At 48.1% G+C, this 26,157-nt stretch overlaps 8 protein-coding genes across 8 annotated transcripts; 5 read left to right on the top strand and 3 right to left on the bottom strand.

The window, feature by feature from the left end:
• Positions 1 to 34: 34 nt before the first annotated feature.
• BDBG_02126 (RNA polymerase II mediator complex protein) lies at positions 35 to 897 on the top strand (the record flags this gene model as incomplete). The annotated part of the gene is made up of 2 exons (XM_002627409.1): positions 35 to 286; positions 385 to 897. 2 exons carry the CDS (start codon positions 35 to 37, stop codon positions 895 to 897), a joined length of 765 nt encoding a protein of 254 aa, XP_002627455.1.
• Positions 898 to 1,622: 725 nt separating this feature from the next.
• Positions 1,623 to 6,698, top strand: BDBG_02127 (potassium uptake protein). The gene is made up of 12 exons (XM_031720662.1): positions 1,623 to 2,198; positions 2,270 to 2,295; positions 2,383 to 2,617; positions 2,716 to 2,884; positions 2,950 to 2,994; positions 3,063 to 3,232; positions 3,291 to 3,414; positions 3,474 to 3,516; positions 3,595 to 3,949; positions 4,006 to 4,384; positions 4,452 to 4,579; positions 4,655 to 6,698. Exons 1-12 carry the CDS (start codon positions 1,956 to 1,958, stop codon positions 5,168 to 5,170), a joined length of 2,433 nt encoding a protein of 810 aa, XP_031576892.1. The 5' UTR covers positions 1,623 to 1,955; the 3' UTR covers positions 5,171 to 6,698.
• BDBG_02128 (cytochrome-b5 reductase) lies at positions 6,039 to 8,198 on the bottom strand. The gene is made up of 3 exons (XM_002627411.2): positions 7,730 to 8,198; positions 7,360 to 7,486; positions 6,039 to 7,096 (listed from the first exon to the last, which is right to left on the bottom strand). Exons 1-3 carry the CDS (start codon positions 7,846 to 7,848, stop codon positions 6,926 to 6,928), a joined length of 417 nt encoding a protein of 138 aa, XP_002627457.1. The 5' UTR covers positions 7,849 to 8,198; the 3' UTR covers positions 6,039 to 6,925.
• A 1,294-nt stretch (positions 8,199 to 9,492) lies between these two features.
• Positions 9,493 to 12,658, top strand: BDBG_02129 (elongation factor 1-alpha; the record flags this gene model as incomplete). The annotated part of the gene is made up of 5 exons (XM_002627412.2): positions 9,493 to 9,784; positions 9,871 to 9,924; positions 10,258 to 11,031; positions 11,184 to 11,369; positions 11,451 to 12,658. 5 exons carry the CDS (start codon positions 9,493 to 9,495, stop codon positions 12,656 to 12,658), a joined length of 2,514 nt encoding a protein of 837 aa, XP_002627458.1.
• A 684-nt stretch (positions 12,659 to 13,342) lies between these two features.
• BDBG_02130 (glucose-regulated protein) lies at positions 13,343 to 16,872 on the top strand. Its single transcript, XM_002627413.2, has 5 exons — positions 13,343 to 13,911; positions 13,990 to 14,185; positions 14,270 to 15,375; positions 15,449 to 15,831; positions 15,914 to 16,872. Exons 1-5 carry the CDS (start codon positions 13,758 to 13,760, stop codon positions 16,109 to 16,111), a joined length of 2,037 nt encoding a protein of 678 aa, XP_002627459.1. The 5' UTR covers positions 13,343 to 13,757; the 3' UTR covers positions 16,112 to 16,872.
• Positions 16,873 to 16,979: 107 nt separating this feature from the next.
• On the top strand, positions 16,980 to 19,412 carry BDBG_02131 (uncharacterized protein; the record flags this gene model as incomplete). The annotated part of the gene is made up of 8 exons (XM_002627414.2): positions 16,980 to 17,223; positions 17,447 to 17,898; positions 17,998 to 18,019; positions 18,111 to 18,221; positions 18,308 to 18,442; positions 18,540 to 18,788; positions 18,881 to 18,956; positions 19,085 to 19,412. 8 exons carry the CDS (start codon positions 16,980 to 16,982, stop codon positions 19,410 to 19,412), a joined length of 1,617 nt encoding a protein of 538 aa, XP_002627460.2.
• A 568-nt stretch (positions 19,413 to 19,980) lies between these two features.
• On the bottom strand, positions 19,981 to 21,183 carry BDBG_02132 (uncharacterized protein; the record flags this gene model as incomplete). The annotated part of the gene is made up of 2 exons (XM_002627415.1): positions 19,981 to 20,377; positions 20,504 to 21,183. 2 exons carry the CDS (start codon positions 21,181 to 21,183, stop codon positions 19,981 to 19,983), a joined length of 1,077 nt encoding a protein of 358 aa, XP_002627461.1.
• A 1,181-nt stretch (positions 21,184 to 22,364) lies between these two features.
• Positions 22,365 to 25,831, bottom strand: BDBG_02133 (ubiquitin thiolesterase; the record flags this gene model as incomplete). Its single annotated transcript, XM_031720663.1, has 4 exons — positions 22,365 to 24,370; positions 24,415 to 25,339; positions 25,405 to 25,605; positions 25,685 to 25,831. 4 exons carry the CDS (start codon positions 25,829 to 25,831, stop codon positions 22,365 to 22,367), a joined length of 3,279 nt encoding a protein of 1,092 aa, XP_031576893.1.
• Between the last annotated feature and the right edge of the window lie 326 nt (positions 25,832 to 26,157).

Raw genomic sequence — 26,157 nt, forward strand, 5'->3', positions numbered from 1 at the left:
CACATATAGGGAATTAGAATCTCACATTTACAATATGGCGGAAGCCGACCAACAAAAAGTGACCGCCGCATTCCCGCCTCCGCCACCATTCTGGAAGCATTTCACATCGCAGAATCTGAAGAAGCTGGATGACTGCAAGAAAGAACACGAGAAAAATCTTGGTCCGAAGCAGACTTGGACACCTGAAGCTCTTCGCACGCTTGAACTGCCACCGGAGCTACGATTTCTTGTCCCGCCCCAAGCCCCAACATCAGGTTCATACTCGATATTCGGCGAGTCGCAATCGGTATATATACTCTCTATACATACCTATTCTAGCCTCAGGTTTTCTGTCATAATCTAGTTATTGGAACTAAATTTGTGCGTTAATTGTGCCTTATATAGGTCTCAATAAATCTTCCCTCATTACAAGATCAAGGCATCGAGCAACTCTATCCCTCCCCGCCCGCAGGCCAAGAACATGCTTTACCTGCCAACCACCGATTCTATCTTCTAAAAATCAGCAAATCCCTCCTTCTCAACTTCCTTGAGTTTATCGGTATACTCGCACTCTGTCCAGAGCGATTCGAGTCCAAAGTACAAGACATACGAAACCTGTTTATCAATGCGCACCACCTGTTGAACTTGTATCGGCCCCATCAGGCACGAGAGTCCTTGATAATGATGATGGAGGAGCAACTGGAGAAAACCAAAGAAGAAATCAGCGAAATGGACAGGGTTAAGGAGAAGGTCCAGGGCTTTCTTGAGCAGCTGGAGGCTGAGGGTACGAATATTGGCAGGACTGGCCCTGTGGATTCCGACATGTTTCTTAAGAAGCGCGAAATTACAGCCGAGGAGGAGGTCATAGAAGAGGCTAGGTCTATGTGGAATTTACTTGACAAAATCGATGAAGATTGAGATACAATTCATGAAGATATATGAGAAATATATGACGATCGGCTAAGCCCGAGCGCATCAAGAACCAGGGCCGCGCTCAATCCCCGCAGCGAATAAAGCCATTTTGGCACCCGCTCTACAGGAACTGCTGGAACATTGCTGCACCGGATTCCGTGGGGTTTGCGCGGGTATTTGGATTACTGGCACACGTACGGCCTCGAGTTTATGCGATCCAATGGTGTATGCGCTGACAAGCTCGAAATTATGGGTCCATGCATAATGCTCTGATTAGAAGTCTACTAATACGTTTGACTTTCTCTCAGTTTCAGAGTTTTTATTTTCCTTTTTGATCCTGCTAGCTGCGGTATACTCTGAGCTACAAAGTATGATGTTTGGAACGCAAATTAATGTGGTGTGGGTGACGGGGATCAGTTATTGAGGCAACCAGTTTCAGTTTCTGCGCTCCGGTAAATTTTTATCTTTGATGGTTCGTAGACAACTCCAGTATGAAACAGCAATTGGATAATGGGTGTCCTCATAATTCTTAGTTACTGATGTGTATATATAGTAATATTCCTCAGGATCTCCCGAATAAAGCAGTTAACTGTGTTTCCCTTTATTTCTAACTGCGTATCGTCTGTGAGGGCTTTTTGCTTACAGTCGCCGAACCTAGGCCGGCCCCGTAGTAAATTCCTCGCTACCAGGGAGATCCGGCTTGGCTAGTTGGCTCATTGCCGCAGAGCCCTTATCCGGAAGTTCGGGGTTACCTTAGGGGGCTTAGTGCCTTAACATTTGATTGACCAGTTAGGTGCAAGCCCTGTATTTTAATAGGGACAAAGGCCCTGCAATTGGGTTCGGTATTGTTCGGGCTCCGGTATTAGTACTGAATTTCCACTTAGCTCCAACCCCGTATGCGCGGCCAGACCCCACCCAAAGATCCATAAATATCAAGCTCACGGACCTAGAAACTCCTTTTTTTTACCATCAGAAAGACCTCTGCGTGTACGTTTTATCAAAAAAGGTTCTACAAGGAGAAAGTGTAGGGTCGACATCGCCGGTTGTTGGAAGCTGAGGGAGGTATGTCTAGCGGCTATTTACCAGTCGACGGTGACAACTTCGACAAAGGCACAGTTCAGGGAGGTCACCACCACGATAAAGAGGACAGCGACGACGAGGAAGGGGAAGGGCTGAGCGATAATGACAATGAAGACTCCTTCTATAGGAGAGATAGCATCCGGTTCGATCGGGATTCCTACGGGTTAGGTTCTCGAATCGCAGACTTCGCTATCGATGGCGGAGACCACCTCGATCATGGGAAGACGGTACGCGGATTATTACCAATCTATATTTACTTTAAATCATTCATTTAAGCTCATGATATATTTGCGATTAGGAACTCACTGGCTGGGCGTCGATGTGGTTCGTATCTCTCTCTCCTCCGCTTCCTTGATCTACAGTACCTCTGGACGACCGTAACAACCATATCTAATCTCCCTGATACGAAAGGCTGGCATATCAGTCGATAGGTGCAATTTACGGTGACATTGGCACCAGCCCGCTCTATGTTTTCTCCTCGACGTTTCCAACAGCCCCGCTGCTCGATGACCTCCTCGGAGTATTATCCCTCATAGTCTGGGCACTGATACTGATTGCGACGATTAAATACGTCGGGATCGTTCTCTGTGCGAACGATAAGGGTGAAGGGGGCTCTTTTGCCCTCTTCTCACTCATACGACGTTATGTTAGTTCTTAGATTCGGAACATGGTCCTCAGAGTAAGGAAATCGGGATGTCAGGCTAACGTGTATATATACATTGTATATATATATTGTAAGCGTAGGTCGATATTGATAACCAGAACCGGGATGCATCAGACTTCACTGTAAATGGCGACGAGAAACCGCTACGCCCGTTTAATCTAAAAGCTATGAAGGTGTTGAAGAGGAGCTCTGGCGCAAAGAAGGTCGTTAAAATTCTCGCCGTGCTTGGTGTTTGCATGGTGATATCAGGTACCCACTCGATAATTTGGGATACCTACAATTGCGTTCCGTTTTGCTGATGGATATTCATTTAGACGGCGTTTTGACTCCTGCACAATCCATCCTTGGAGCTGTACAAGGTATGATGATATATGCAAAATCCACTCGATATCATGTTCCGGACACATTGGCTGATTTTTTGGTGAAGGGATCCAAATTGCAGCTCCCAGTACTGCAACCCATACTGTGGTAGCCATTGCCTGTATCCTGATCGTTATCCTCTTCGCTTTACAGCCGTTCGGCACGTCTAAACTGAGTAGTTTCTTTGCACCCATTGTTATCGTATGGTTAACGTTCAATGTTATCTCAGGTGTCTATGTATGTTTCCACCTTCTGCTGCTGGATTTATCCGAATGCTGACAACCAAATAAAAAAGAACCTGCTCGCCTACGATTCCTCCGTCCTACGCGCTTTTTCTCCATGGCTGGGACTTAATTACCTCTTCCGGAGAAAACTGGAAGGGTGGAAGTCGCTTGGAGGCGTCCTTCTTTGCTTCACTGGTAAATTTAACCGCGCTCAGTCACTAGGTGGTAAATAGCATCAGTTAACAGTGAGGCAGGCGTCGAAGCTCTATTTGCCGACCTAGGCGCATTTTCAGTCAAGCAAGTTCCGATCTGATTCTGGAGGCAACATTCATTTTTACATACACTAGTGCTAAACGAAAATTTTTCTCCAACCAGGGCAATACGGGTCTCGTGGCTCTGTTTTGCATTTCCCTGCTTGCTCCTCACATACTGCGGTCAAGCGGCCTTCATCAGCACCCACCCAGACGCGATCGCGAACCCACTATTCAAATCAGCGCCCCCAGGAATGTACTGGCCTCTCTTTTTCCTCTCGATCCTGACTTCGATTGTTGCGTCACAAGCCATGCTTACGGGGACGTTTCAGCTAATGTCCCAGGCCATTCGCATGGGATATCTGCCCAAAATCCGGGCTGTACACACCTCGAAGCGAATTCCCAGCCAGATTTATATCCCCTGGGCGAACTGGTTGATGATGCTTGCTGCGCTCGTCGTCACTGGAGTTTTTAAAACGGTGAACCTCAGCACCCCAACGGCTTTGATTTCGGCGATTTGCTAACTTCTCAATAGACAACGAAACTAGGCAATGCCTACGGAACATGTGTCGTTGGGGTTGGCTTTATTACCACCTGGCTCGTCGCCTTGGTATCGACCATTATCTGGAATGTCCACGTCCTGATCGTCATGCCCATATTTTTCTTCTTCTTGTGCATCGATGCCTTGTTCGTTTCATCTGCGCTGTACAAGGTTCCATCTGGTGGCTGGTTCACTATTGCAATGGCTGCAATTCTCTCGAGCACCTTGCTCACCTGGAATTATGGTGAAGAATGCCAGCTGGAAGCGGATAGGGATGACTCCTCGCTATCAAGAGCAAGGGTATTTGCAGATACCAGCGGGACGCTGTTTATACGCGAGGGAGCCAGACATCTAGAAGTGAAGAAAATCAGAGGTATTACCCTATCATATCCACTGTGGCTGGCCTAACCCATCTAACCATGACCCCTCGTTATTATTAGGAATCGGAATATTCCTCGTTGAAACTGACTTGAATTCTCCTCCGGTTTTTGATCATTTCCTGAGGAAATTTGAGGCTTCTCATGAAATAACAGTTCTATTACATATCAACCGTATCCCTAAATATCATGTATGACCCACTTACCAGATGCTCAAAGAATTTTGTGTAATATGGGGAACAAGCTAAAAAATAAAAACAACGTAGGTTGTCCCCAAAAACCGGTTTCGAAGCTCCGCAACCGCCATCCGCGGAGTATACCGCGTCACCCTCCGCCTCGGATACGGCGATACCATTAACTGGAACGTCTTCGAGCAATTATTGATAGATGAGCTGGAAACCCTGATATCCAGCGACGGCACCAGCCCACCTACCGACCCCCAACGCGACCTTGACTTTCATCATCAAGATAAAATACCATCACCACATTCCATCCAGCTCCCCGCACCCTCCTCATCCGACGAAGGCATTCCCATGTCAACAATTCACGCCAAAACAAGGCACGAGCTGCTCCCGCCCCCGGATCTGAATGCCATAACCCAAAAGCCCATCACATATATCATCGGCAGAGACAAGCTGTTTATCAAGGAGGAGTCGAACTTTGTGCGCCGGGCGATGCTCACGGTATTTGTGGCTGTGAAGAATCAGCAGCGGACGAAGCTGTCGCAGCTCAAAGTACCGGTTGACCGGTTGGTGGAGATTGGGTTCTCGAAGGCAGTGTAGGTTTTACAGAGTTAACCGCCGAGTTCCTTTTCTTTCTTTTTGTTGGTGCATTCCTTTGTTCCTTTTGGATATATATATTTTTTTGCTTTTTCTTTTTGGATCTATATAGTCTTATGGCCTTAGAATCCCGCGTTTTAATATATGTTTTATTTATTTACAAGAAGTGGAAAAGTAAATAGATTTATATCACCTTAAGTCTAATCTCGCCCCTTTTTTGCACCTGGCTACTCGAGCAATCGCCAAACGAGAAGTTTCCTTCAACCGTGCCAAGCTCCTAACCGCAACATGACATGTCCAACGCTCAACTCATTTATTATTATCAAAACTAATTCAACAACTATAACTACTCCGTACTTCCCCGAATCGGCGATAATAGAGCGCCGCTCACAGGTCGCCATATGTAGCGCACATGCATCCAAAATCACGAGTCCACGCAAGCCACACAAGGCAGCATAGAAATCCAACCGACCAACCCATTCATCCTTAAGCATCTGCCTCGTACCGAGCTACAGCCTAGTAGGCATTCTCGCAATTCAACGGTCCCAACCATAAAAAAATTAAAAAAATAACAAATAAAACATAACATAACCATGCAACGCCTTCGTTAACATGTCCTGGGCCGAGGCATGTTACAGCCGCAACGCGGAACCAACCTAATTATTACATCCCCCGCACAATTTTCCCGCTCGGACCGGACTGGACCCTTTATGTCTTCTATCTTCTACCCCCCCGGAGAAATTGGGAAGCGGTGCACGATAAAATAATGCATTTGCATAGCTAATGGCAACTGGGATTGGGGGATTGGGGGAGGGGAGGGGAGGGGGGTGGTCTTGTCAAGGGAAAGGTTCCATCGTCTTTCTTTTTTGATTGATTGATTGATTGATTGATTGACTGATTATTGATTATTGATTGAATCGGATAATGCTCATCAGCTTAAATAGTTCAATGACTTGAACGGAGAATGTATCTAAATATCTAATATTATATATATGCACGTACCACAGCGAAAAGGCAAGAGAAATAAATATAAAAGCAAGAAAGAAGACTGGGTAGATAGATAGATAGTATGCGGTTCTATAGGACTCCGACTCCCCAACAGATCGGATCGAAGAGAAAAAGAGCGTAGGGGTAAATTTGGGGATGGAGTATAAAGACTAGAAAAAGAGGGGAGAGGAGAGAAGGCAAAAGATATAGCTAACTAACTATGTATCAGAAGAACATTCGATAGGAACGAAACTGTAGATGAGGATGGCTTTCATGGTTTGAATTCTTTCTTTTGTTTCTTTCTTCTTCTTCTTTTCGCCTTCGTTTCTTTCCTTCTTTCTTGTCTGTATGTCATTTATTCTTCCTTCTTCAACTCAACCCCGTCTCCCTCCTCCCTACATGCCAATGCACTTCAGAAAGAGAAAAGCGGAACAAAAGAAAGAAGCTCTCTAAAAGGAAAAGTACATGCACTCATTTATAATTTTCTCCCCCTCTTAGGAAAAAAGAAAAAAAAAAGATATGATAAAAATCAAAAAAAAATAAAAAATATCTGAAAACAAAACACTAAATAAAAACGATCGCGCGCACGCAAAATATATGTTGAGAAGTAAAAACCCCCAGCAAAAAACAGTGAATCAATAAATCAACACACACACTCACACACTCAACACACACACATACACTCATACAAAGAAAAGAAAAAAAAAAAGAAGAAACCCGAAAACCAACTCAACAAACTCAAATCAAATTAAATTATATCAATATGAAAATCTATGCCTTAATAGTCCCGTTCTCTAGCAGGTATTGATAGGTGCCGTATCCAATGGCGCCCAGGAGGATCAGGATGGCGTACAGACCGACACCGAGGCCGCTGCTGGCTTGGGTGCCGCTGGTGGAGGAGGAGGCGGGGGGGTATTGGGCTTTTGGGGCTGGGTCGCCGGGCTGTTTGTTGTTGGGAGGGTATGGGTTAGTCTTGATGGTTTTTGGGATCTGGATCTGGATCTGGGCCGGGCGTGGGGAAGGGGACGGGTATGTGTGCGGCGGGAATGATGTGATTTTTTTTTTTTCTCCCGTCGTCGGGTATTTGTCATGGTTTTGTGTTTTTGTCTTTGAAAATTTTGCGGAAAAGACGACGAGGGTTGCGAGAAGGAAGAGAAGGAAGCAGAGGAGAGAAATGGGAGAAGAAATAAAAAAGAGACACGCACTATTCTCTTCAGTTTCCCGATGAGGAGGCCCTCGAGGATTTCACGGGCCTCGTCGCTGTGGCCAACGTCTTCGAAGGCTTCGGTGGCATCTTGGCCGCCGACGTCGAGGAGGACTTCTTCGCCGCCTCTATGTGTTGGGTGGGGAATTGGTTAGTTTAGTTCTGTGATGTAAATGTAGGAATACAGGTAAGGAGAAGGATAGAGATATCAAAGAACGAGGTTGATTGAGTGAGGACCGAGCTGGCCACGGAGTTTTGCGGTGTGCATGCCACAAAACCTCGTCCAATTGAATCCAATCCACAATCCAACGGGGGGAGATGGGGAAGAGGTGAAGAGACAGGAAGTAACGGGGAAGGAAACCAGGACGTACGGATGCTCATCGACGAAGCTGGAGACGTTGTAGATTTTGTCGTGGATGGTGACATAGAGGTCCTTCTTGGTGTTGTGCTCGGCGAGCTCCGTGAAGGTCAATTCCTTGGTGTCAGACATGGCGGGCGATTGGAGGTGGAGGTGTATACGTTGGTCAATGGGAGCGAGGGGGGCGACGGCGAGAGGAGGTTTGAAGTTGAGAGGATGAAGTTGAAGAGAAGATAGATGGTTGGTTGGTTGGTGATAAATATTTATTTAGGCGGTGCGGTGCGGTGGAAGTATAAGAAGAGAGAGAGGGTCAACCTGTCAGCCGCAGCAGAAAAAAAGTAAAAGGATAAATATTTAAGTTAATAATAAATAGGGCAACTTAAATCGAGATGATGAATAAGAATAATAATAGAACAATGAAATAATAATAATAACTAACTTAATCCACGATAATTTGAAATAATAATAATAATCAAATAATACTTTTATACACATTGTATTAGGATTCTGCGTCGATCCAACCGAGCAGAGCGCGGGCGAATAGCAGCGCGCGCATTGGCATTCATCCAGCTGCAACAGTTTCTATACACATCCCTTGGGGAGATGAAAGCCAAAGCTAGGTGAGTACAGCGATTCTACCGCAGAAGATGTCAACTCCTCCTAATAATAAAGATAATACTTAACTGCAACACTGCACCGAAATAGCTGCTTATTCTTCCCATTGCTATTGCTAGGACAATAAATAGCTGGAGCTACAGATGTTGCCGGTTGAACAGCGAAATCCCCATGTGAAATCCACGCGGGACATCCAGAAGAGCTCACAGTGCAGGCGGATCTCCCTCTCTACCGTCATCTGGCTCAGAGCGCATTCATCCTTGGAACCTTTGCATGCTGTTTCTTTGTTCCAATCCAATGCTCTGATATCATTGAGCTGGAATCAGCCAATTAGGCAGTGCTGATTTGTTTTGCCATTCTAGGGAAGTTTCCCCGAGTTGACGTGATTGTGACACACACTGTATATATTATTATTATTCCAGCGTCAGCAGATATAATGAGAGAAAAAGAGGATGCCATATCACTTGTCAGTATATATATATATATGTATATGTATTGACATACAGACCGTGCTGGGTGGAATATCTGCTTGTTGATTCATTTGTGTTTGGTAACTAGTTGAAGGCGAAGAAGAAGAGATGTTAGCAATCAGAAAAGTCAAAACAAAACTGGGTACGGAGTACAGTACATAATGATCAGTGAGTGTTATTATTATAATTAACATAACTACAGAACTTACTGATACCATCCATTAAGACATCAGCTCTATATGATATGATATATCTAGTGGTGATAACCTGTTCTGTTCTTGTTCTGTTGTGCTGTGCTTCTCTCAAACTGACCAAACTGACCAAACTGACTTGGCCGACGACATCATCGCGGTCTCGCCGAACTCTGTCCATCTATTCCCTCGTTCCCAACACCAACACCACCAGCTCCCCTTTCTTTCTATCTTGCAATTAATAGAAATAAACGTGAGAAGGAAGATACATGCATCAAATCCTCTTGGAAAAAACCAGTTCCCTCGCTACCTAAACAACCCCATCACCTTCCTCTATAAACCATCCCTCCTTACCCCTCCCCCTCGTGTGCTGCATCCCGCAAAACACACCACACCACACATATATACAAACATCCCGCTTACATCTCCGCTCTTCCCCCCTCCCCTCCTAATCCTCCCCTTCTTACCCCCTCTAACCCCCTTTTATCTCCTCACCGACCATGTCCCGCAGCCGCGTCAAAAATATTGCCTACGACGACGATGACTTCGGCAGCGCCTCCCACGACAACGGTGCCGACTACGATAACGACGACGACGACAACAACAACAACAACAATCATGGCGGTAACGACATGACCCCCGAAGACCGCGAGCAGATGCAGCTGGGTACGATACAGGTACGCGAGCAGCTAGATGCAGATTCCCCGCTCGTCCCGGCCTCCGACGCGGAGATCTGGGAGGCGCTCTGGTATTATTATTATGATGTTGAGAAGGCCGTGGGGTGGTTGCGGAGTATGTTGAGTTTTCTTTTCTTTCTTTTCTATTTCTTTTCTATTTCTCCTTTGGCTAATTGGAGGTTGGTTCTCCTGGGTGAATAGAGAAATATGCGCCCAAGACGCCGAAGAAAGAGAAACCCCAGGCGAAGGTTAAGGGTGAGTGGATTTCTCCTTTTTAATATCTTTGCTGCATTCCTATCATTTTGGTGAGAGGATAGGTGGGGGGACGTCCATCTCATATATATGGCGGCTGGGTCGGTCATGGATGGGTTAGAAATTACGATGCGGATATGAACATCCAATTCAAAAGTACGTTCCTCAATTCCTAGGTTCGGTCTAGTTTTAATATTTTGTTTCCGCTCCAAACCAACTGATCCACGGCAGCAAATAGTTTTCTTCCTTTATTGACTTTTGGCCAAATTGGAAATATAAAGAGAAAGAAAAAGAAAGAAACACAGTTCCCGTATCTAATTCGCACCTCACCTCCAGGAACCGCTCCATCATTATCTCCATATCCCATCACATCGTGTCCAGAATCCTTCTCCGCAGCCGACTTCTTCAAGGACTCGCCATGGCTGGACATCCCCGCACACCGCAAAGCTGATATCCTTGTTGAACATCTCTATCCCCGCCTGGGCCTGCTCGGCGGTGCGCAAGAGACATCGGGGAAGGTGTCGAAACTTGCCGCACTAGCTGCGCGCAAGAGGAAGGATAACGAGAAGAAGGCTGCGGCGGCAGCTGGCAGTGAAGCATCCTCAATGGTATCGGATGACCAGCGAAAGTCCCCTATCTCGCTACTAGATAGGCTAGCGGTCGGTGGGAAATCGCAGGGCACCTTGTCGGCCCGGACGGCCCGTTTACCGTTGCGGAGTGGAAAGGGGGCTTTGAACAGGTCGCCCAAGCAGCCGCTCCCCACTAGCCCTGATCTTCCTGGCATGTTGGAATCTGCCACGCCACCTGACGCGCTCCCAAATGGGAAGAGGAAGGCCGCACCAGCATTGTCTGCGGATTCCACGGAACGGGAAGAAGAACGCCCTTCGAAGCTGCCCAACCTACGAGCGGAGCCTTCAGCCTTTGCTATGGTCCTTGTCGGCGCGCGAGAAGTTGGAGGAGGAGAGGACCACGATGACGTCCCTATACGCAAACCAATCTCACATAATATCGACGTCATGCGGTTTTTCGGTCAGAGTCTTATTAACGCGTTTGATTTTTCAGAACCGAGTCCGGACGATGTTGTTATGAAGGCGCGGGAGCCAGCTAAAGGTTTGTCAGGAGTTCGCACAGCAAACCCGCGTTAAACCATTTTTAAAAAGTGAAGCTTTGAGGTTGAGATGGTGAACAGAAAAAGAGAAAGAAAAAATCCTAACCATTTTCTGGTGTTTCTTTTTTTTACCGTTTGTGTAAAAAAAATACAGGCAATAAAAATAAAACGAAACGTACCGCTGCGAGTAAATCGTCGCCAAGCAAAACTGATGATGTGACGGATGCCGTTGGGCAGCTGTCTGTGCAGGAGACGGTGAAGGTCAAGAGCAAGAATATCGATGTGCTGGCTGAATATAGCAAGTCGGATAAGAAGAAGGCTGCTAATTTTGTTGTCATCGGTATGGAATTTTATAAAAGGCCACTCTACTGAACACAAGGTGGGGAAAGGACCCGGCTAATTTATGCTCCTTGTTTTATAGGCCATGTTGATGCAGGGAAAAGTACATTGATGGGACGATTGCTTTATGAACTAAAAGCCGTTGACCAGCGGACTATTGATAAATACAAAAAGGATGCCGATAAAATGGGCAAGGGCTCGTTTGCGCTGGCTTGGGTCCTGGATCAGGGATCAGAAGAACGGGCGCGCGGGGTCACGATCGATATAGCTACGAATCAATTCGCGACGGAAAATACCAACTTCACTATCTTGGATGCGCCGGGTCATCGCGACTTCGTACCCAACATGATTGCTGGGGCCAGTCAAGCTGACTTCGCAGTACTGGTCCTTGATGCTACGACTGGAAACTTCGAATCGGGCCTTCGGGGCCAGACAAAGGAGCACGCGCTGCTCGCCCGAAGCATGGGCGTACAAAAGATAGTCGTGGCAGTGAACAAGATGGATGCAGCCGAATGGTCCCAAGGCCGCTTCGACGAGATCCAACAACAGATCTCCTCTTTCCTAACCACAGCCGGCTTCCAGGAGAAAAACATATCCTTTGTCCCCTGCTCGGGGCTACGCGGCGACAACGTCGCCCAGCGCGCCCAGGACAAGAACGCAAGCTGGTACACCGGCAGGACGCTAATCGAAGAACTTGACACCTCAGAACCCTACACGTACGCGCTTGACAAGCCGCTACGCATGACCATCGCCGACGTCTTTCGCGGCGGTGTGCAGAACCCGCTCTCCATCTCCGGCCGCCTAGACGCCGGCCACCTGCAGGTCGGCGACCAACTTGTCACCATGCCCAGCGGAGAAAAGTGCACGATCCGGAGCCTGGAGGTCGACCAGACACCCAGCGATTGGTGCGTAGCGGGGCAGAACGTAACCCTGCACCTAACAGATATCGATCCTATACATCTGCGGATCGGAGATATCCTGTGTAGTCCGTCCGCGCCGGTGAAGAACATCACCTCGTTCACGGCGAAGGTGCTGGCGTTTGATCATCTGACGCCGATGCATATTGACGTGCACCGGGGCCGGTTGCATGTGCCCGGGCGCATTAGTCGACTGGTTGCGCTGCTGGATAAGGGGAGCGGGATGGCAGTGAAGAAGCGGCCGAAGATTGTGGGGCCGGGAAGTGTTGCGAGGGTCGTCGTGGAGATGGAGGCGGCGATTCCGCTGGAGGCGCCTGGGAGGGTTGTGCTTAGGGCTGGGGGGGAGACGGTTGCGGCGGGGTTGTTGGAGTGAGGTTTTTTCTCTTTACGCTGCTGTTGTTTTTCTCTCGATTTATATGGATATGATTGAGGTGGGATACATAATGATATATAGACATTTTGCGGGGTGATTTTGGTAGAAAGCCTGGGTGCGATCAAATATATGGAATGCTAGAGTTATAGTTAGCTAACCCCCCAACAATAGCGAAGTGAAGGCCATGATTGAACCATTGCCGGTCTCACTTATGAGACAGATATTTGACTTGGCTCTGGGGAATCCGACAGAAAGGACAGGTTTACAGATTATGGATATGAATAATATTAATTGAGGAACAAGAATGTAACTAAACACCACAAAGTGGACAGGCTGTCCACAACAGCCGTCTCGAATACATTTTCTTCCAAGAAGTGTCCTCTTTTAACCATTTTCTATATTGCAGAAACAGAAACCTTCCGGCCACATCCCGTGGCGTCTACTTCCACGACAGAAAACACCAGAACCCTCCAGCGACATTGCTGAGTCATGCGTTGCAGCCAATCAGCAGCGATGGAATAACCTTAAATGGACCCTTGGCACGGGCGAGCGTGGTCAGACCGCGAATTGCCACAGCCGCACGGGGGACACGCCGGGCGGCCCAAAGCGGCCTAGCGCGGGCAGTGGGTGAAGTCCGAAAAGAAAAGGCCAACTGTTAAGAGCGAGCGAGCGACGGCGGATTGTTGGGGATAACTTCAACCTCTTCTTCTCTTCTTCTCTTCTTCACCCTCATATATAGCTACGACCAAAGCTCCCTCTTCTATCCTTCTCTCTCATCCAATCCCCCTCTCCTCACTCCCACTCCCACTCTCTCCCCCTCTCTCTCTCTGTGCTCTCTCCTTAAGCTAGCTAGCTTGAGAAGGCAAGAAGCTAACTAACTAACTTCTTTTTTAATTGAAGCTTTTCCCTTGTTCTTCTCCTTACTTCACTTTAGATACCCACCCCGTTTTGCTCATTCTTCGCTTTTTTTTTAAATCACACCCGTTTGAGATTAGAAGAAGGCAGGGAAAAGGAAAGGAGCCCTTGCAACATCAAGATATAATTACCAAGAACCCAGTTCTCCTTTCTGGAAGGAAAAACAAAAGTACACACATTCACCATGTCCCGAATGTCGCGGCGGGACGCTTCGTCCTCGCCCTTCGCGTGGACAACGGTCTTCTACCTCCTCCTCGTCTTCATTGCGCCCCTAACTCTGCTCGGGACTGCACATGCGGACGCTGATCAAGCTCCCATTAAAGAGGATTATGGCACTGGTATGGTATTTTTCTGAAGGAGAGAAAAAAAAAATTTGTTTTCAATTGCTGACGTGTCCTAATCTCAATTTTGAACAGTAATTGGTATTGATTTGGGAACGACATATTCTTGCGTCGGAGCGATGCAGAATGGGAAAGTTGAGATTTTCGTCAATGACCAGGGAAACAGAATTACTCCGTCATACGTGGCCTTTACGGATGATGAGCGGCTGGTCGGCGATGCGGCGAAGAATCAGTACGCTGCGAACCCGACGAGGACGATTTTCGATATCAAGTATGTAGCTCACTGTTTCTTTTCGTTTTATGAGGTAATTTGATGTTCTTGATTGACTAACGCTTTCTCTCTCTAAATTTAAAGACGTTTGATCGGCCGGAAATTCGACGACCAAGACGCCCAAAAGGACATGAAACATTTCCCCTTCCGTGTTATCAACAAGGCTGGCAAGCCCCAGGTTAAGGTTGAGGTCAACGGCAAAGACAAGAGCTTCACTCCTGAGGAAGTCTCCGCTATGATCCTGGGCAAGATGAAGGAAATCGCCGAGAACTACCTTGGAAAGACCGTCACCAACGCCGTCGTCACTGTCCCCGCCTATTTCAACGATAACCAAAGACAAGCCACCAAGGACGCAGGCATTATCGCTGGCCTAAACGTTCTCCGTGTCGTAAACGAACCCACCGCTGCGGCTATCGCCTACGGTCTGGATAAGACTGGTGATGAGCGCCAGATCATCGTCTACGATCTCGGTGGAGGTACCTTTGACGTTTCCCTCTTGTCCATCGACAACGGCGCCTTCGAGGTCCTGGCCACCGCCGGTGATACCCACTTGGGTGGTGAGGATTTCGACCAGCGTGTCATCAACCACTTCGTCAAGTTGTACAACAAGAAGAACAACGTCGATATCACCAAGGACCTCAAGACCATGGGTAAACTGAAGCGCGAGGTTGAGAAGGCCAAGCGCACTCTCTCGTCGCAGATGTCCACCCGTATTGAGATTGAGGCCTTCCATGACGGCAAGGACTTCTCCGAGACCCTGACCCGCGCCAAGTTTGAGGAATTGAACATGGATCTGTTCAAGAAGACCCTCCGCCCTGTCGAGCAGGTGCTCAAGGACGCGAAGGTTAAGAAGTCTGAGATTCACGATATCGTTCTCGTTGGTGGTTCCACCCGTATCCCCAAGGTCCAGGCTCTCCTCGAAGAGTTCTTTGGCGGCAAGAAGGCTTCCAAGGGCATCAACCCTGATGAGGCTGTCGCGTTCGGTGCCGCTATTCAGGGTGGTGTCCTTTCTGGAGATGAGGGTGCCTCTGAGATCGTTCTCATGGATGTTAACCCATTGACCCTCGGTATCGAGACCACTGGAGGCATCATGACCAAGCTCATCCCCCGTAACACTGTCATCCCCACCCGCAAGTCTCAGATCTTCTCGACTGCCGCTGATAACCAGCCAGTGGTCCTTATCCAAGTTTGTACGTTATAATCTCCTTTCCCTATCTAGTGTCTTTTGTTCAGCATAGAAGTACAATACTAACAACCCCTCAGATGAAGGAGAACGTCCCATGACAAAGGACAACAACCTCCTCGGCAAATTCGAACTGACCGGCATCCCTCCCGCGCCCCGCGGTGTGCCCCAGATCGAAGTCTCCTTCGAACTCGACGCCAACGGCATCCTCAAAGTCACCGCCGGCGACAAGGGCACCGGGAAAGCCGAATCCATCACCATCACCAACGACAAGGGTCGTCTCTCGCAAGACGAGATCGACCGCATGGTCGCTGAAGCTGCTGAGTTCGCGGAGGAAGATAAGGCCATGAAGGCTAAGATTGAAGCCCGGAATACGCTGGAGAATTATGCGTTTAGCCTGAAGAACCAGGTGCAGGATGCGGAGGGACTTGGCGGCAAGATTGCGGATGATGATAAGGAGACGGTACGTTTTGACTACTTCACTAATTACCACTACCCCAGTATGGAAATTCTGTATACTAACCAACGGTGTTTTTTGGATACAGCTCCTGGAAGCCATCAAGGAAGCCACAGACTGGCTCGACGAGAACGCCGCGACGGCCACGACGGAGGACTTCGAGGAGCAGAAGGAGAAACTGTCTAATGTTGCATATCCGATCACGAGCAAGTTGTACGGCTCTGCGGATGGGGCTGCTGGTGCTGGTGGTGAGGAGGATGAGCCGAGCGGACATGATGAGCTGTAGTGGTTTTTTTTCCCTTCCTTTTTTCTGTAATTTGTAGAAGGTGGTTTTTATTATTGTAAAATGCTGAGAAATCATTGATGTTTGTTTTTTGTTCCATGACATACGCTGTATACAAAAACTGCGCTGTAAGAGAGGTGGGGGTTTATTGTATGGATGGAGTTAATGTCCATTTTTTTTTACTTCTCTCGATTCTGCTACTTTCTTCGTAAACGTGGTTTCTTCGATTATTTTTGACTTGCATTTCATTCTGTTCGCTTGATTTGCTTATTACTTGCTCTGTTTCTCACCCTGTTATTATTTCTTCCTGTCGTTCTTTTAGGCGGAAAGAAAATGAAAAAGAATGAAAAACAAAGTCAGAAGAAGGGCTGTGCTGCGATGCTTTGCCTCGACGTCACTTCTTTACACACGAGATATCTCTCTCCCCCTACAGTAAATATGCACGGGAGATGGGGCAGTGCAGCATCGCAGGGCAGAAGCCAAACAAACAAGCTCTCTCTCTCTCTCTCTCTCTCATCACTTTGGGCCTCGGAAACCTCGACTATTTAGAAAATCCAAGCACGAACAGCACGAGCAAACACGAGGCTTCTCACCATCAGGGTATTTGTCAGTTATACGAGCAAGCACACATGGGGATCTCACCTAGTTAAAGAACCATGTCAAGTCGATTGCAAGGCGGAGACTGAGCAGAGCCTCATCTTCGGATTCTCGCGTTGAAATATTTATCTTTTTTTGCAAGAAAACAGAGGGGAAAAATACATACATATATATATATATATATGTATATATATACTTCTACTGGACTGGCAGACCTCATCTTCCACCGTACAGTAAGTAGTAAAACTACTTATCCCAATACAATATATATTATATGATGGCTATCCAGCCCTGCGTTTACACTCTTCTGCTGCTCTGCCTTACGGGCCTGCCCGTGCCGGCGCAAGATATCGCTTATGAGGGAGTTACCTATGCGAAGGCGGACAACCTTGGCTTCTCCTTAAATCTGGTCTCTGGTCTCGAGAGAATAGCGCCTTTGCAGACTCCCCCCGTAGGAGAACTGGGCGACGCCGTGCTGGGAAAGCGCCAGAGATATCGATGCGTGCCGCCTTCATGGAGTACGGCGATTTATATTTTAATTCCCCCCCCCTCCCCCCCCCCTCCCCCCCCCCTCCCCAAATATTCCTCTCCTAATCTGCTTCCAGGGGCGGGCGGAAGTTAAATTTCGCGGTTTTGCCTGGCTGCTTCCTGGTTTCCTCCAACTTGACTCTTTCTTCTGTTCGATTCTGTTTTTTGCTTTGCTTACTTCCCCTCTCCCTAACTTATTTAATTCTGACTTAGTCCAAAGTCCCAACAACCCTGCAAAATGCAGACCTCCTGGCGCTGAATGTTGCGGCACGCGTTATTACTACTGGCCGCAGACCCAGCACTGCTGCGCAGATGGCTCGGGCTCTTGCCCGCTAGGCACCTTCTGCTGTCCCAAGAACTGCTGCCCGCCGGGAGGCAGATGTGGTGCTGACGGGTCCTGCTCGACTCGAGTCACCCGTACCAGGACCCAGTCGTCAACTCGAACACGCACGAGCACAAGCACGACTACAACCGCAAGCACATCGTCGACGAGAACCCGGTCCACGAGCACGGCGACGGCGACTCGTTGTGCTGCTACCAATAGGCCGAGACAGGCTGCGCCGCCGGGAAATCTTCCTGAGGTGAAAATGCTGTTCAAGGAGAAGATTATGCGGGTGTCTGATGGGAAGGGGGGGTTTAAAAGAGTGTGCGTTGATAATAGAGAGGTAGGTAATTGATAGTGACGAATTTGCTGGACTCTTTTTTTTTTGTTTCGACATTTGTGTAACAAGGGGGACATATCTTGCTGACGAATATTTGCGCAGGTTATGAATAGCATGTGTGACGGTGATTAGCCCTTACGCCATTTTATTTTTTTGTTTTTATGATGGTATGTGTTTAAGGAAAAGACCAACCTAAAGGATGTCGTATACTATAGGCATGAAGGACTATAACGGTTGTATCTCGGAAGAGATGCAATTGAAGTACGAGCCAGACGAGAAGGCCAGAGCCAATAATAGGGGGAGGAAATGCCCTGACAACTTCTGCAGTACGTTCCAAAATCTTCTCCCCGGAAATTTTTATCTTCTTGAGTATCCTTTCATGGCTGACATATATATGATATAAAAAAAATAGCACCACAAAATGTGGATTGCGACCCTTCGAATCCGAGAAAGCCATGCAACCAGTATTATCAGTTCATAGATTTCTCCGCAAGCCAGCTGAGTAATAATCACCCGTTCCAGCTTACTTGTGATGAATTTCCATTTGGTGAGTAGCCTTGATTCTTTCAGAGAAAAACCCCTACCCTCCCTTTCCCCCTCCCTTTTTTGCATTGCCCTCTTTCTCTAACGCGGGGAATATGTAGCGAACTCAAAAGAAGGAGGCAATCCCGGGCGGGGGACAAGCATATGCGTACCAGCATGGCAACAGAATACCCAAGGAGGTTATCTGAGCGGTATCGGAAAGAGAACTAGCGGCCCGGATAGGTCCTATGTTTTGAAGCTTGTTGGATGGGACTGTGCCAGGCGCCGGCCGAAGAGTGGCTTTTCCACAAACTGTGGAGGGAGAGTCAGGCGGGAGGTAGAGACTACCTTTAGCCGGGACGTTACGGGCGGTAAGTTCACATTATATAAATATAAGAGAGTTGAAACCACTTATTACGTACGTACGTACGTACAAGGGCTAATCAAACAATATTCTGAGCAGAGGATTTGTGGAAGGACTTCGCAGAGCCAGGCGAGAACTATTTGCTTCTTTATATCGGCGATTTGCCAGCGGGAGTGTATGCGTCCTTTTTCTTTCTCCTTGTAGAGAACCATTCTATTTATCTCCTCCCCTAACCCAACCCCCCCCCCACCTTTTCGGTCCCCTGCTTTCCTTTCCACTGCTACTGACACCCGCAAATCGTAGGTATACCTACGACCTCAACCTCTCCACCGGTTCATTCTCCGACATCTCCATCGTCGACAAACTCGGCGAACAACACGCAGCAATCCCCGGCTTCAACGCCCAAAACGGCCGACAAACCATCTCCTTCAACCTGACCTATGGCGCCCCAGGCCTGGCACTCATGGGCGTAACCCGAGATACGAATATCTCCATGGCGTATAATGCCACGGGGCTGACGGGCGATGACGTGGCACCGAAGAGTGCCGCTGTAGGGAATGCTGGGCTTAGGTTTGGACTTTTTGCGTTACCGGCCGCTGTGGCTTTTGGGATGGCTATTTTGTGGATGTGATTGTTCTTGGCTTCATAAGTATAATGATGATGACGGTGGATGGTGAATGAAGGTGCCTCCATAAATTGTTACTGACTGCGTCGTCGTGGAGGGTAATGCAAGGCTGGCAAAGTTTTCTCTTTTTTTAGATAGTACAGACAGATATATACCCATGATTTTTTAGTAATATGAATGCTGAACTTTTCATCACGGCAAGCGATGCCTTCCTCTCCGATGGATTTCCCAGGCGGGGATTTGGGAATGTAATTTTTACGCTGCTTGCCACACTGCTCAGCAGCTACGGCTCCTATAAAGGCGACAATTTTACCTAGGCCTAGACACATATTCGGTAGAAGATGGTGGGAAATTCCTGGAGAAAATTGACCCCGGGAATCGAAATAGCGATTTGAAAAGTTAATAGCATAGCCATGTCCATGAACTCTGTAGTCTCAATAGTTTCCCCCCTTTTTGCCCAAGCTAGTATGCTGCGCTCACAGAAGGTAACTTCATGTTAAGCTGCCGGGGATAGAAGAATACATCTTCGCAATACGTCACATTAGAGGGGGTAAACGTGGTGATTCAATTTCAACTATCGACCCGACAGCTGATCGCCGTCGCTTGGTGGTTCCACCCGCAAATTGATGAGGACATTCTCGCCAAAATCCCGCAGTTTTCGAGCGACAAGCCCTTCACTTTCCTTCTTCGTAACATCATCATCATCATCGAACCAGGCTGAACGTTGCCGCCGGGCCGAGGTTGCTGTGAAGGAAATATCCAACAGCTGTAGATCCCTCATTGATGGAATAACGCGGACGAGTTGTGGGTTTGATGCTATGGAGTAGTAGTCTGGGAAGTAATGGAGGTGTACGGATGTAATCTTCTCCATGCGCTGGGGGAGGATGGAGCGGGAAAATGCGAGGAAGTCGTCCTCGTGGTAGAAGTGGAAGGTATTGGAGGAGTAGAGGAGGTCGATTGCTTCAAGGTAGCTGTTGTTCTTTAGTTGTTAGTTGATTGGGAAGGGGGATCTATATAAAAAACATAAATGGGGAGAGGGGAACACTAGAGAGAATCGGCACGAGTCTTTACCAGATGCCTGATCAACATACACGTACATTCTGCGACAGCTTTTTACCAACGGGAGTAATTCCTCACCGGGTACGTTGGGCTCGAAGTCCCTGTTGAGAGGCGAAGGGCGAATTCCAACTATACCGAAGTATCGCCGAAGCCAGGGGGGATTCTGGAGAAATTTCCGCCCCCGTTCGCTCTCCGCTGAGTACTTTAAATGGCTTAATCGGCTAGGCTTTGCTTTACCCTTTGCACCTCCCTGCTTCGCCACGGAATAGCTGCGGATTCGCATGATGGCAAACTGATGCCCGCTCAGCACCTTGCGATAAATCATCTGACGAAGTTCAGCGCTCAATTTGAATAGCGGGCTAGAAGCTTGATCATGTAATGTTCCCTCCTGGGATTTCGACCCATAGAGCATTGGGGGAATCGGGACGAGAGGATTGTGCGGTGATGGCCGCGATCTTGACGCTGAGAGTGATAGATTGCGCGGCCGCCTCTTGGGAAGGGGAGGGATACTCGCTTCTATTATGAGCTGGCTGTGATGTTTTGCTTCCGCATGGCGGACGTAGCATGTCCGGCACGCGCTGTACCCATACATACATGATATGATGGGACACAGGATCCAGAAGCAGAGCGCGCAGCAGATCCATTCTGTGCGGCGTGAGTCGGAGTCGACTTCGCTCACCTCCCCGCAGCAAGAGAATGGGTCTACCGGTGCCCGCATTTTGTAACTTGCCGTGTCAAATAGATAAATGAATGAATAAATGGGAATCGACTTCTTTCCGTCCTGTGCTTCCTATGAGTATTTATCGTGTCATGGTTGAGTGATGTCCTTGGGAAAGAGTACCTTTCTCGGCCAGTAGGATGGGCTCACTAACATTCCCTTACATATGTTGTACACACACCCTATATAGAAACTTCATGCCACTGTGGTCGAGAGATATTCGCCCTCAACAACGCAGACGCCAAAAAGCCCTGCTGTTTTAACCTTGATGAATGAAGTTGCCTGGTGACTGCTTGCTCGCAGAGCTTAGCTATACGAAGCTAATGCGGGGGATTGAGCGCTAGCCAACCAATCAAGTGGACACATAAAAGTGGCTGCATTTCAATTTCGCAGTTGATTTGTGGCTGTGCTGGGCGCTAGACACATGTAGACTCTGTGATCACGAAGCATCATGTTTCTGCACAATGTAAAGTAGGAAGAGAGGATGCGACTAGAGATCCATAGTTCCCATTGATTCGTTTAGGATTTGAGTAGGTGTACATAACCGTCGCCTTGTGGTGAGGGGGTGCAAGAAAAAGATTGACACAGTCAGTCGTGACTTGAAGGATGCTCAAAGAATTGGGATATGTAGCCCATTCCATGCGAATACCATGTGGACATGTACATGTTGCAGATCGAGGAGACGAGCTGAGGAAACCCGACGGGGTGGGAAAAAATAAGAAAGGAGGGAAAAGACGTGAAGGGAATAGAAAAAGCAGGTTGCGACCAGCCGCAAAACTCAGGATCTAAGACATATACACGTAACCATAAACACGCAAAATCTTCCTCGGGAGTATATATGTTTTAACAAAACGAAGGGGGAGCCCAAAGGGTAAAACTGAGCGAGAGGCACTTAATCCAAAGGGGGCATAGATAGAATAAGACGTAGGAGGAGGTGGAGGAAGAAAAAATATAGCCCGGTATTCCTAGGTAGGTAGATAAAACAATCGGGGAATTAGAAGAGCCGAAAAGGCAGGTCGTAGCGCTGAAGAAATACATCAAATATGGAGAAAAAATATATATAGATATATATATTTATAAGCAGTACTCCGTACATAACATCATACCCCGTCCATGCTCTTTCAGGATGCACGCTCACGCCTTAACATGAAAATGAAGAAAAAAGAAAAAAAAAATCATATCTAATTCGCTAGCCTTCGCTCATAAAACACAAGGTATGCCTGATCATTTTGAAGGCTGTCAGCTGGCCTAAGGCCCGAAGGGTTGAAATCGGTCACTCGTTGATCATCGAATTTCCGCCAGCATCCACGGCGGTCGTCTCTAACGAGGGATATGTAGTGTCCCTCGCTGGAAGAGGAGCCTATGTGGCGGACAATGCCGTAGGCGTTATAAATATAGGGAGGGGTGGTTGCAAGTTCCGGCTGGGACTTTTTATTGGTCCCATCGGCGCCTCCGTTGAGGAGGGCTGAGGTGCCGACGGGTGGAGCCATAAAGGGCGTGATGTCTAAGCCGGTAATGGGAAAGTTGATAGGGGTGTGTATTTTTCGTGTTTGTTGGTAGCGGGAGACAGAAAAGCGCTTAAAATGGATCACGAGGAAACGAGGAGCCCTGGTGATAATGATCTGTTTGGTGGCCTCCCGTTCGCAGCGACAGTGTGGGCACTTCCAAACTTCGTCGCCACTAAGCATTTCTTCTTGACAGTAGCTGTTGAGGCATTGGTAGAGGTCCCCTGCACCCGATGATGGAGATGTTGGGATTTCCACGCTAATGCTGAAGAATGCTTCGTACGTTGTTGAAGTACGCCGACATGTACGACAGCGCAGTCGACTAGCATGCTGTCCAGCAAATAATGAGGATATATAAGAGAATTCACGATGGCAATATCGGTTCCATTCAATGGTTGAAACTTGCTCGATTGGCATCTGTTCGCGGCGCATTTCTTGCTCAGCTGTCAGCGGCCTTAGCGGTGTCCTGTTCCAGTTCAAGTTGAGATCTTCGTGCAAGCAATCGAGAAGCACATCGAAAAACTCTTTTGCATCCTGTTGTCGGCTACCAGCCCATTCGGGATTCAACCGTCCAATAAAATTTCGAAACGATGTAGGGCGGATAACTTCGACATCATTTTTCCATAAAGACCGTACAAGGTTCGCAAATAAACCAGGCAGGATACCTTGTGAGCCCTTCCAGTTTTTCTGTACTTGAGAATGGAATCGGTTGTCAATGAAAAACTTGGTTAGTTGAACGGTAACGCTCAAACATTGGATGATGGAATTCATATAACATGTCGATCCCATATTAACAAGGCCTGTGCGTGGTAATTTCATGCGGTCAATTGGTGAGCTAGCGGCATACAGCGCTGTTTTAGACGCGGATGATTGCCGGGCAAGAGGAGGTTGAACATTCCTACCCTCAGCCACGCCACTGTAGATGGGTCGAGGAAGTGCCGGCGTAGGACGAGAAAGTGACGGAGGTAGGGACGGGTCAGATAGAGGAATTTGGGGTGAGATGGCTTGTGCCTGTGCTCCAACCATAGATTGTCTAATATCATGGGGCTCGGGGAATCTCCTAAAGAAATCTTCATAGTCATGTACGAACGCGCTAGCGGCCTCTTGCTCATTGAAACTGTCAGGTTCTTCTGTAATAGCTCCCTCCTCTGTTACATACGTAGAGGGATCGATTTCCTCATTTCTAGCTTTCTCGAGCCAGACACGTTCTTCCTCAGGGTTAAGGGGTTTATATTCTCGCAACCTGCGCTTTCTTACCTCCCAGCTGGAATTGGCGCTAGCAGTGGGGACACGCCTAAGAGGTTTGGCTGCAGCCTGGGCTGGCCTCCGAGCATGGAGTGAGCTCATAACAGCAGCTGTTTTAGAAGTAGCTAATGCGTGAGGACCAACAAGATCGACCCACGCATCAATACCACCAACCAAAAGAGCCGGTTGCCGCCCATCCTTTAGGGGTTTATACGCGTTGAATTCGTATAAGGTGTCGTAGAGGGCCCGTAGATGTGGTAGGCTGCTACCTGCCGGAGACCCAGCAAGGTAGGAAGCCTCTCGCGTATTCTGATCATAGTAGACAACCAAATCGAACTCATTCCTTCTGCTGAAATGAGATTGTTCAACCTCTGGAGAGAGAACCAGCCGGTCCTCAAGCTCTTCGGCTGACACATTCTCTTTCAGCGCAACGGGTTCTATGCATATAATTGACTTGGAGTAAATATGGCCGGTGTCAAACCTGTCTCGGGGACGGACATCAATGAGTAATCTTCGTATTTCTGAAGATAGCCGTATAACCTATCTGGGTGTATAGTTGGTTGCAGAGGAATGTTTGCAGAGCTGCTAGGTGCATCCCCCCTCGAGTAAACGCTATTTGGGGTCAGGGATCGAGATGGGGGGTCACCGTTGCTATATCCGTTTAGATTGTCATTCGGCGCGCCATTAAAAGACGATACCTGGCGAGATAGACCCGGGCGAGCAGTATCAGTTGACGTTCTGGGTGGGTTTAACGGTGGTTGTGACGGGACTGTCCATACTGGACTATACGCTGGACTCGGGTAACGAGGAAGCGAAGGGTTTGTTGTAGTTAAAGGAACTTTAGGTGGCACAGCAGGTGGTCTTTGCGATAAACTCATATCACGGGGTCCAAAAGGTTTTGAGCTGGGGTGTTTTAATGCGCTGCTTCTTGACACTGGCCGTTCTTCTGGAGATGATTGGGAGGATGTGCCGCCTTGGGGAGCGCCGTTCCGCTCGACCGTATTTGAAATTCCAGGTTCGCGAGACCTTCTCAATTCTGCAAACCTTTGGGTGAGAGTATCTGAGGCACTGGGCTCTGAACTGACCGGTTTGCGAGGAAATATCTCCGATCTCGGTCTCGATTCGGCGCTTGGCTGACCGATAGTTAGGCTTTCTGGGGTGACAGATGCGGGCCGCTTCGACTGGAAACTGGTAGGGCTGGGCATGCGAAGTGGAGGTTCATTTGGGATTTGACTGAGACGATGCACAGAGAGAGATGAACTAGCAACAGAATCTGCATCGGCAGGGGGAATCCGAGGGAGCATCGGCGGGGGGGGGGAGGTTGTTTGATGGCCGTTGGGGGACTTTCTGCTTTGGTCGATCGACTGCTTCACACTCGTCATAGTCCCGTCTTGCGATCGAATAACCTAGAGATATTAGTATACTTCATTCCATCCTGGTACAAGAGCACCGTTCCTCTCCTGAAACTTACTGCCAGTAATTTTATAAACCTGTCATTCCACCCTGGATGTTGGCGTCTCATATAGTCATAGTCTGGATGGTTGGGAATGGCGTTGACTGTGATTTCTGAAGCTCGGAGATAGTCGTTGAATGCCACATCCAGCTGCCCGTTTGCTAGAGATAATTTTGAACTCTGGATATAATCTTCTGAGGTACGGAGCAGCTCATTCAACTAAGGTAAAAAAGATAGCATGTCAGTGGGAGTTAAACATCCGGATTCATATTTCATCCGGTCCGTAAACTGCACTTACGGATGCCCCTGGGTCAATATTCATGGATGCAGCCATATCTTCAAGTCCCTCTGTAATAGAATTCGAATGACGATGCGGGACAGAGCTAGAAGATCCCCCCGTATTTGGGAATGGGTCCCCTCTGGAGAAGTTGTTCTGACCCCGCATTACGCCTCCGCTCCTAGAGAAGATCGAGAGCGCGTTTCCTAGCAGAAGCCCCAATAAGAAGGGAATCCCACTTCATCAGGTATATCACTATATCGGTGTATAAGTGTAGCAGACTCGCATTCTTCGGTGGAGGAGGGGAGTGTGATATTCGATGTAGTTCGAGCGGCCAGCTTACGCCCCGCAACAGCAGAGCAAAAGAATTGAAAAGAGGGTGACGGCAGATGCCCAAGCGACGGGTATAAGGGGTCGATAGAGATCGAAAGGACTGAATAGCTGTAGCTTGCGAAATAGGTTGTCCTGATGCGGGCAAAAAATATATTTACACC

The sequence above is a fragment of the Blastomyces gilchristii genome (genome assembly GCF_000003855.2).
Source record: "Blastomyces gilchristii SLH14081 genomic scaffold supercont1.3, whole genome shotgun sequence".
NCBI classification, from domain to species: domain Eukaryota; kingdom Fungi; phylum Ascomycota; class Eurotiomycetes; order Onygenales; family Ajellomycetaceae; genus Blastomyces; species Blastomyces gilchristii.

Excerpts from the sequence above, each read along its gene's own strand:
- BDBG_02127 (XM_031720662.1), top strand. The coding sequence starts at position 1,956 with ATGTCTAGCGGCTATTTACCAGTCGACGGTGACAACTTCGACAAAGGC. Across the intron at positions 2,885-2,949 it reads TGTTTGCATGGTGATATCAG|ACGGCGTTTTGACTCCTGCA; the intron begins GTACCCACTCGA and ends ATATTCATTTAG. Across the intron at positions 3,233-3,290 it reads ATGTTATCTCAGGTGTCTAT|AACCTGCTCGCCTACGATTC; the intron begins GTATGTTTCCAC and ends CAAATAAAAAAG.
- BDBG_02128 (XM_002627411.2), bottom strand. The coding sequence starts at position 7,848 with ATGTCTGACACCAAGGAATTGACCTTCACGGAGCTCGCCGAGCACAAC. Across the intron at positions 7,487-7,729 it reads AGCTTCGTCGATGAGCATCC|AGGCGGCGAAGAAGTCCTCC; the intron begins GTACGTCCTGGT and ends CCCAACACATAG. Across the intron at positions 7,097-7,359 it reads TCGGGAAACTGAAGAGAATA|CCCGGCGACCCAGCCCCAAA; the intron begins GTGCGTGTCTCT and ends AACAACAAACAG.
- BDBG_02130 (XM_002627413.2), top strand. The coding sequence starts at position 13,758 with ATGTCCCGAATGTCGCGGCGGGACGCTTCGTCCTCGCCCTTCGCGTGG. Across the intron at positions 13,912-13,989 it reads TAAAGAGGATTATGGCACTG|TAATTGGTATTGATTTGGGA; the intron begins GTATGGTATTTT and ends AATTTTGAACAG. Across the intron at positions 15,832-15,913 it reads CGGATGATGATAAGGAGACG|CTCCTGGAAGCCATCAAGGA; the intron begins GTACGTTTTGAC and ends TTTTGGATACAG.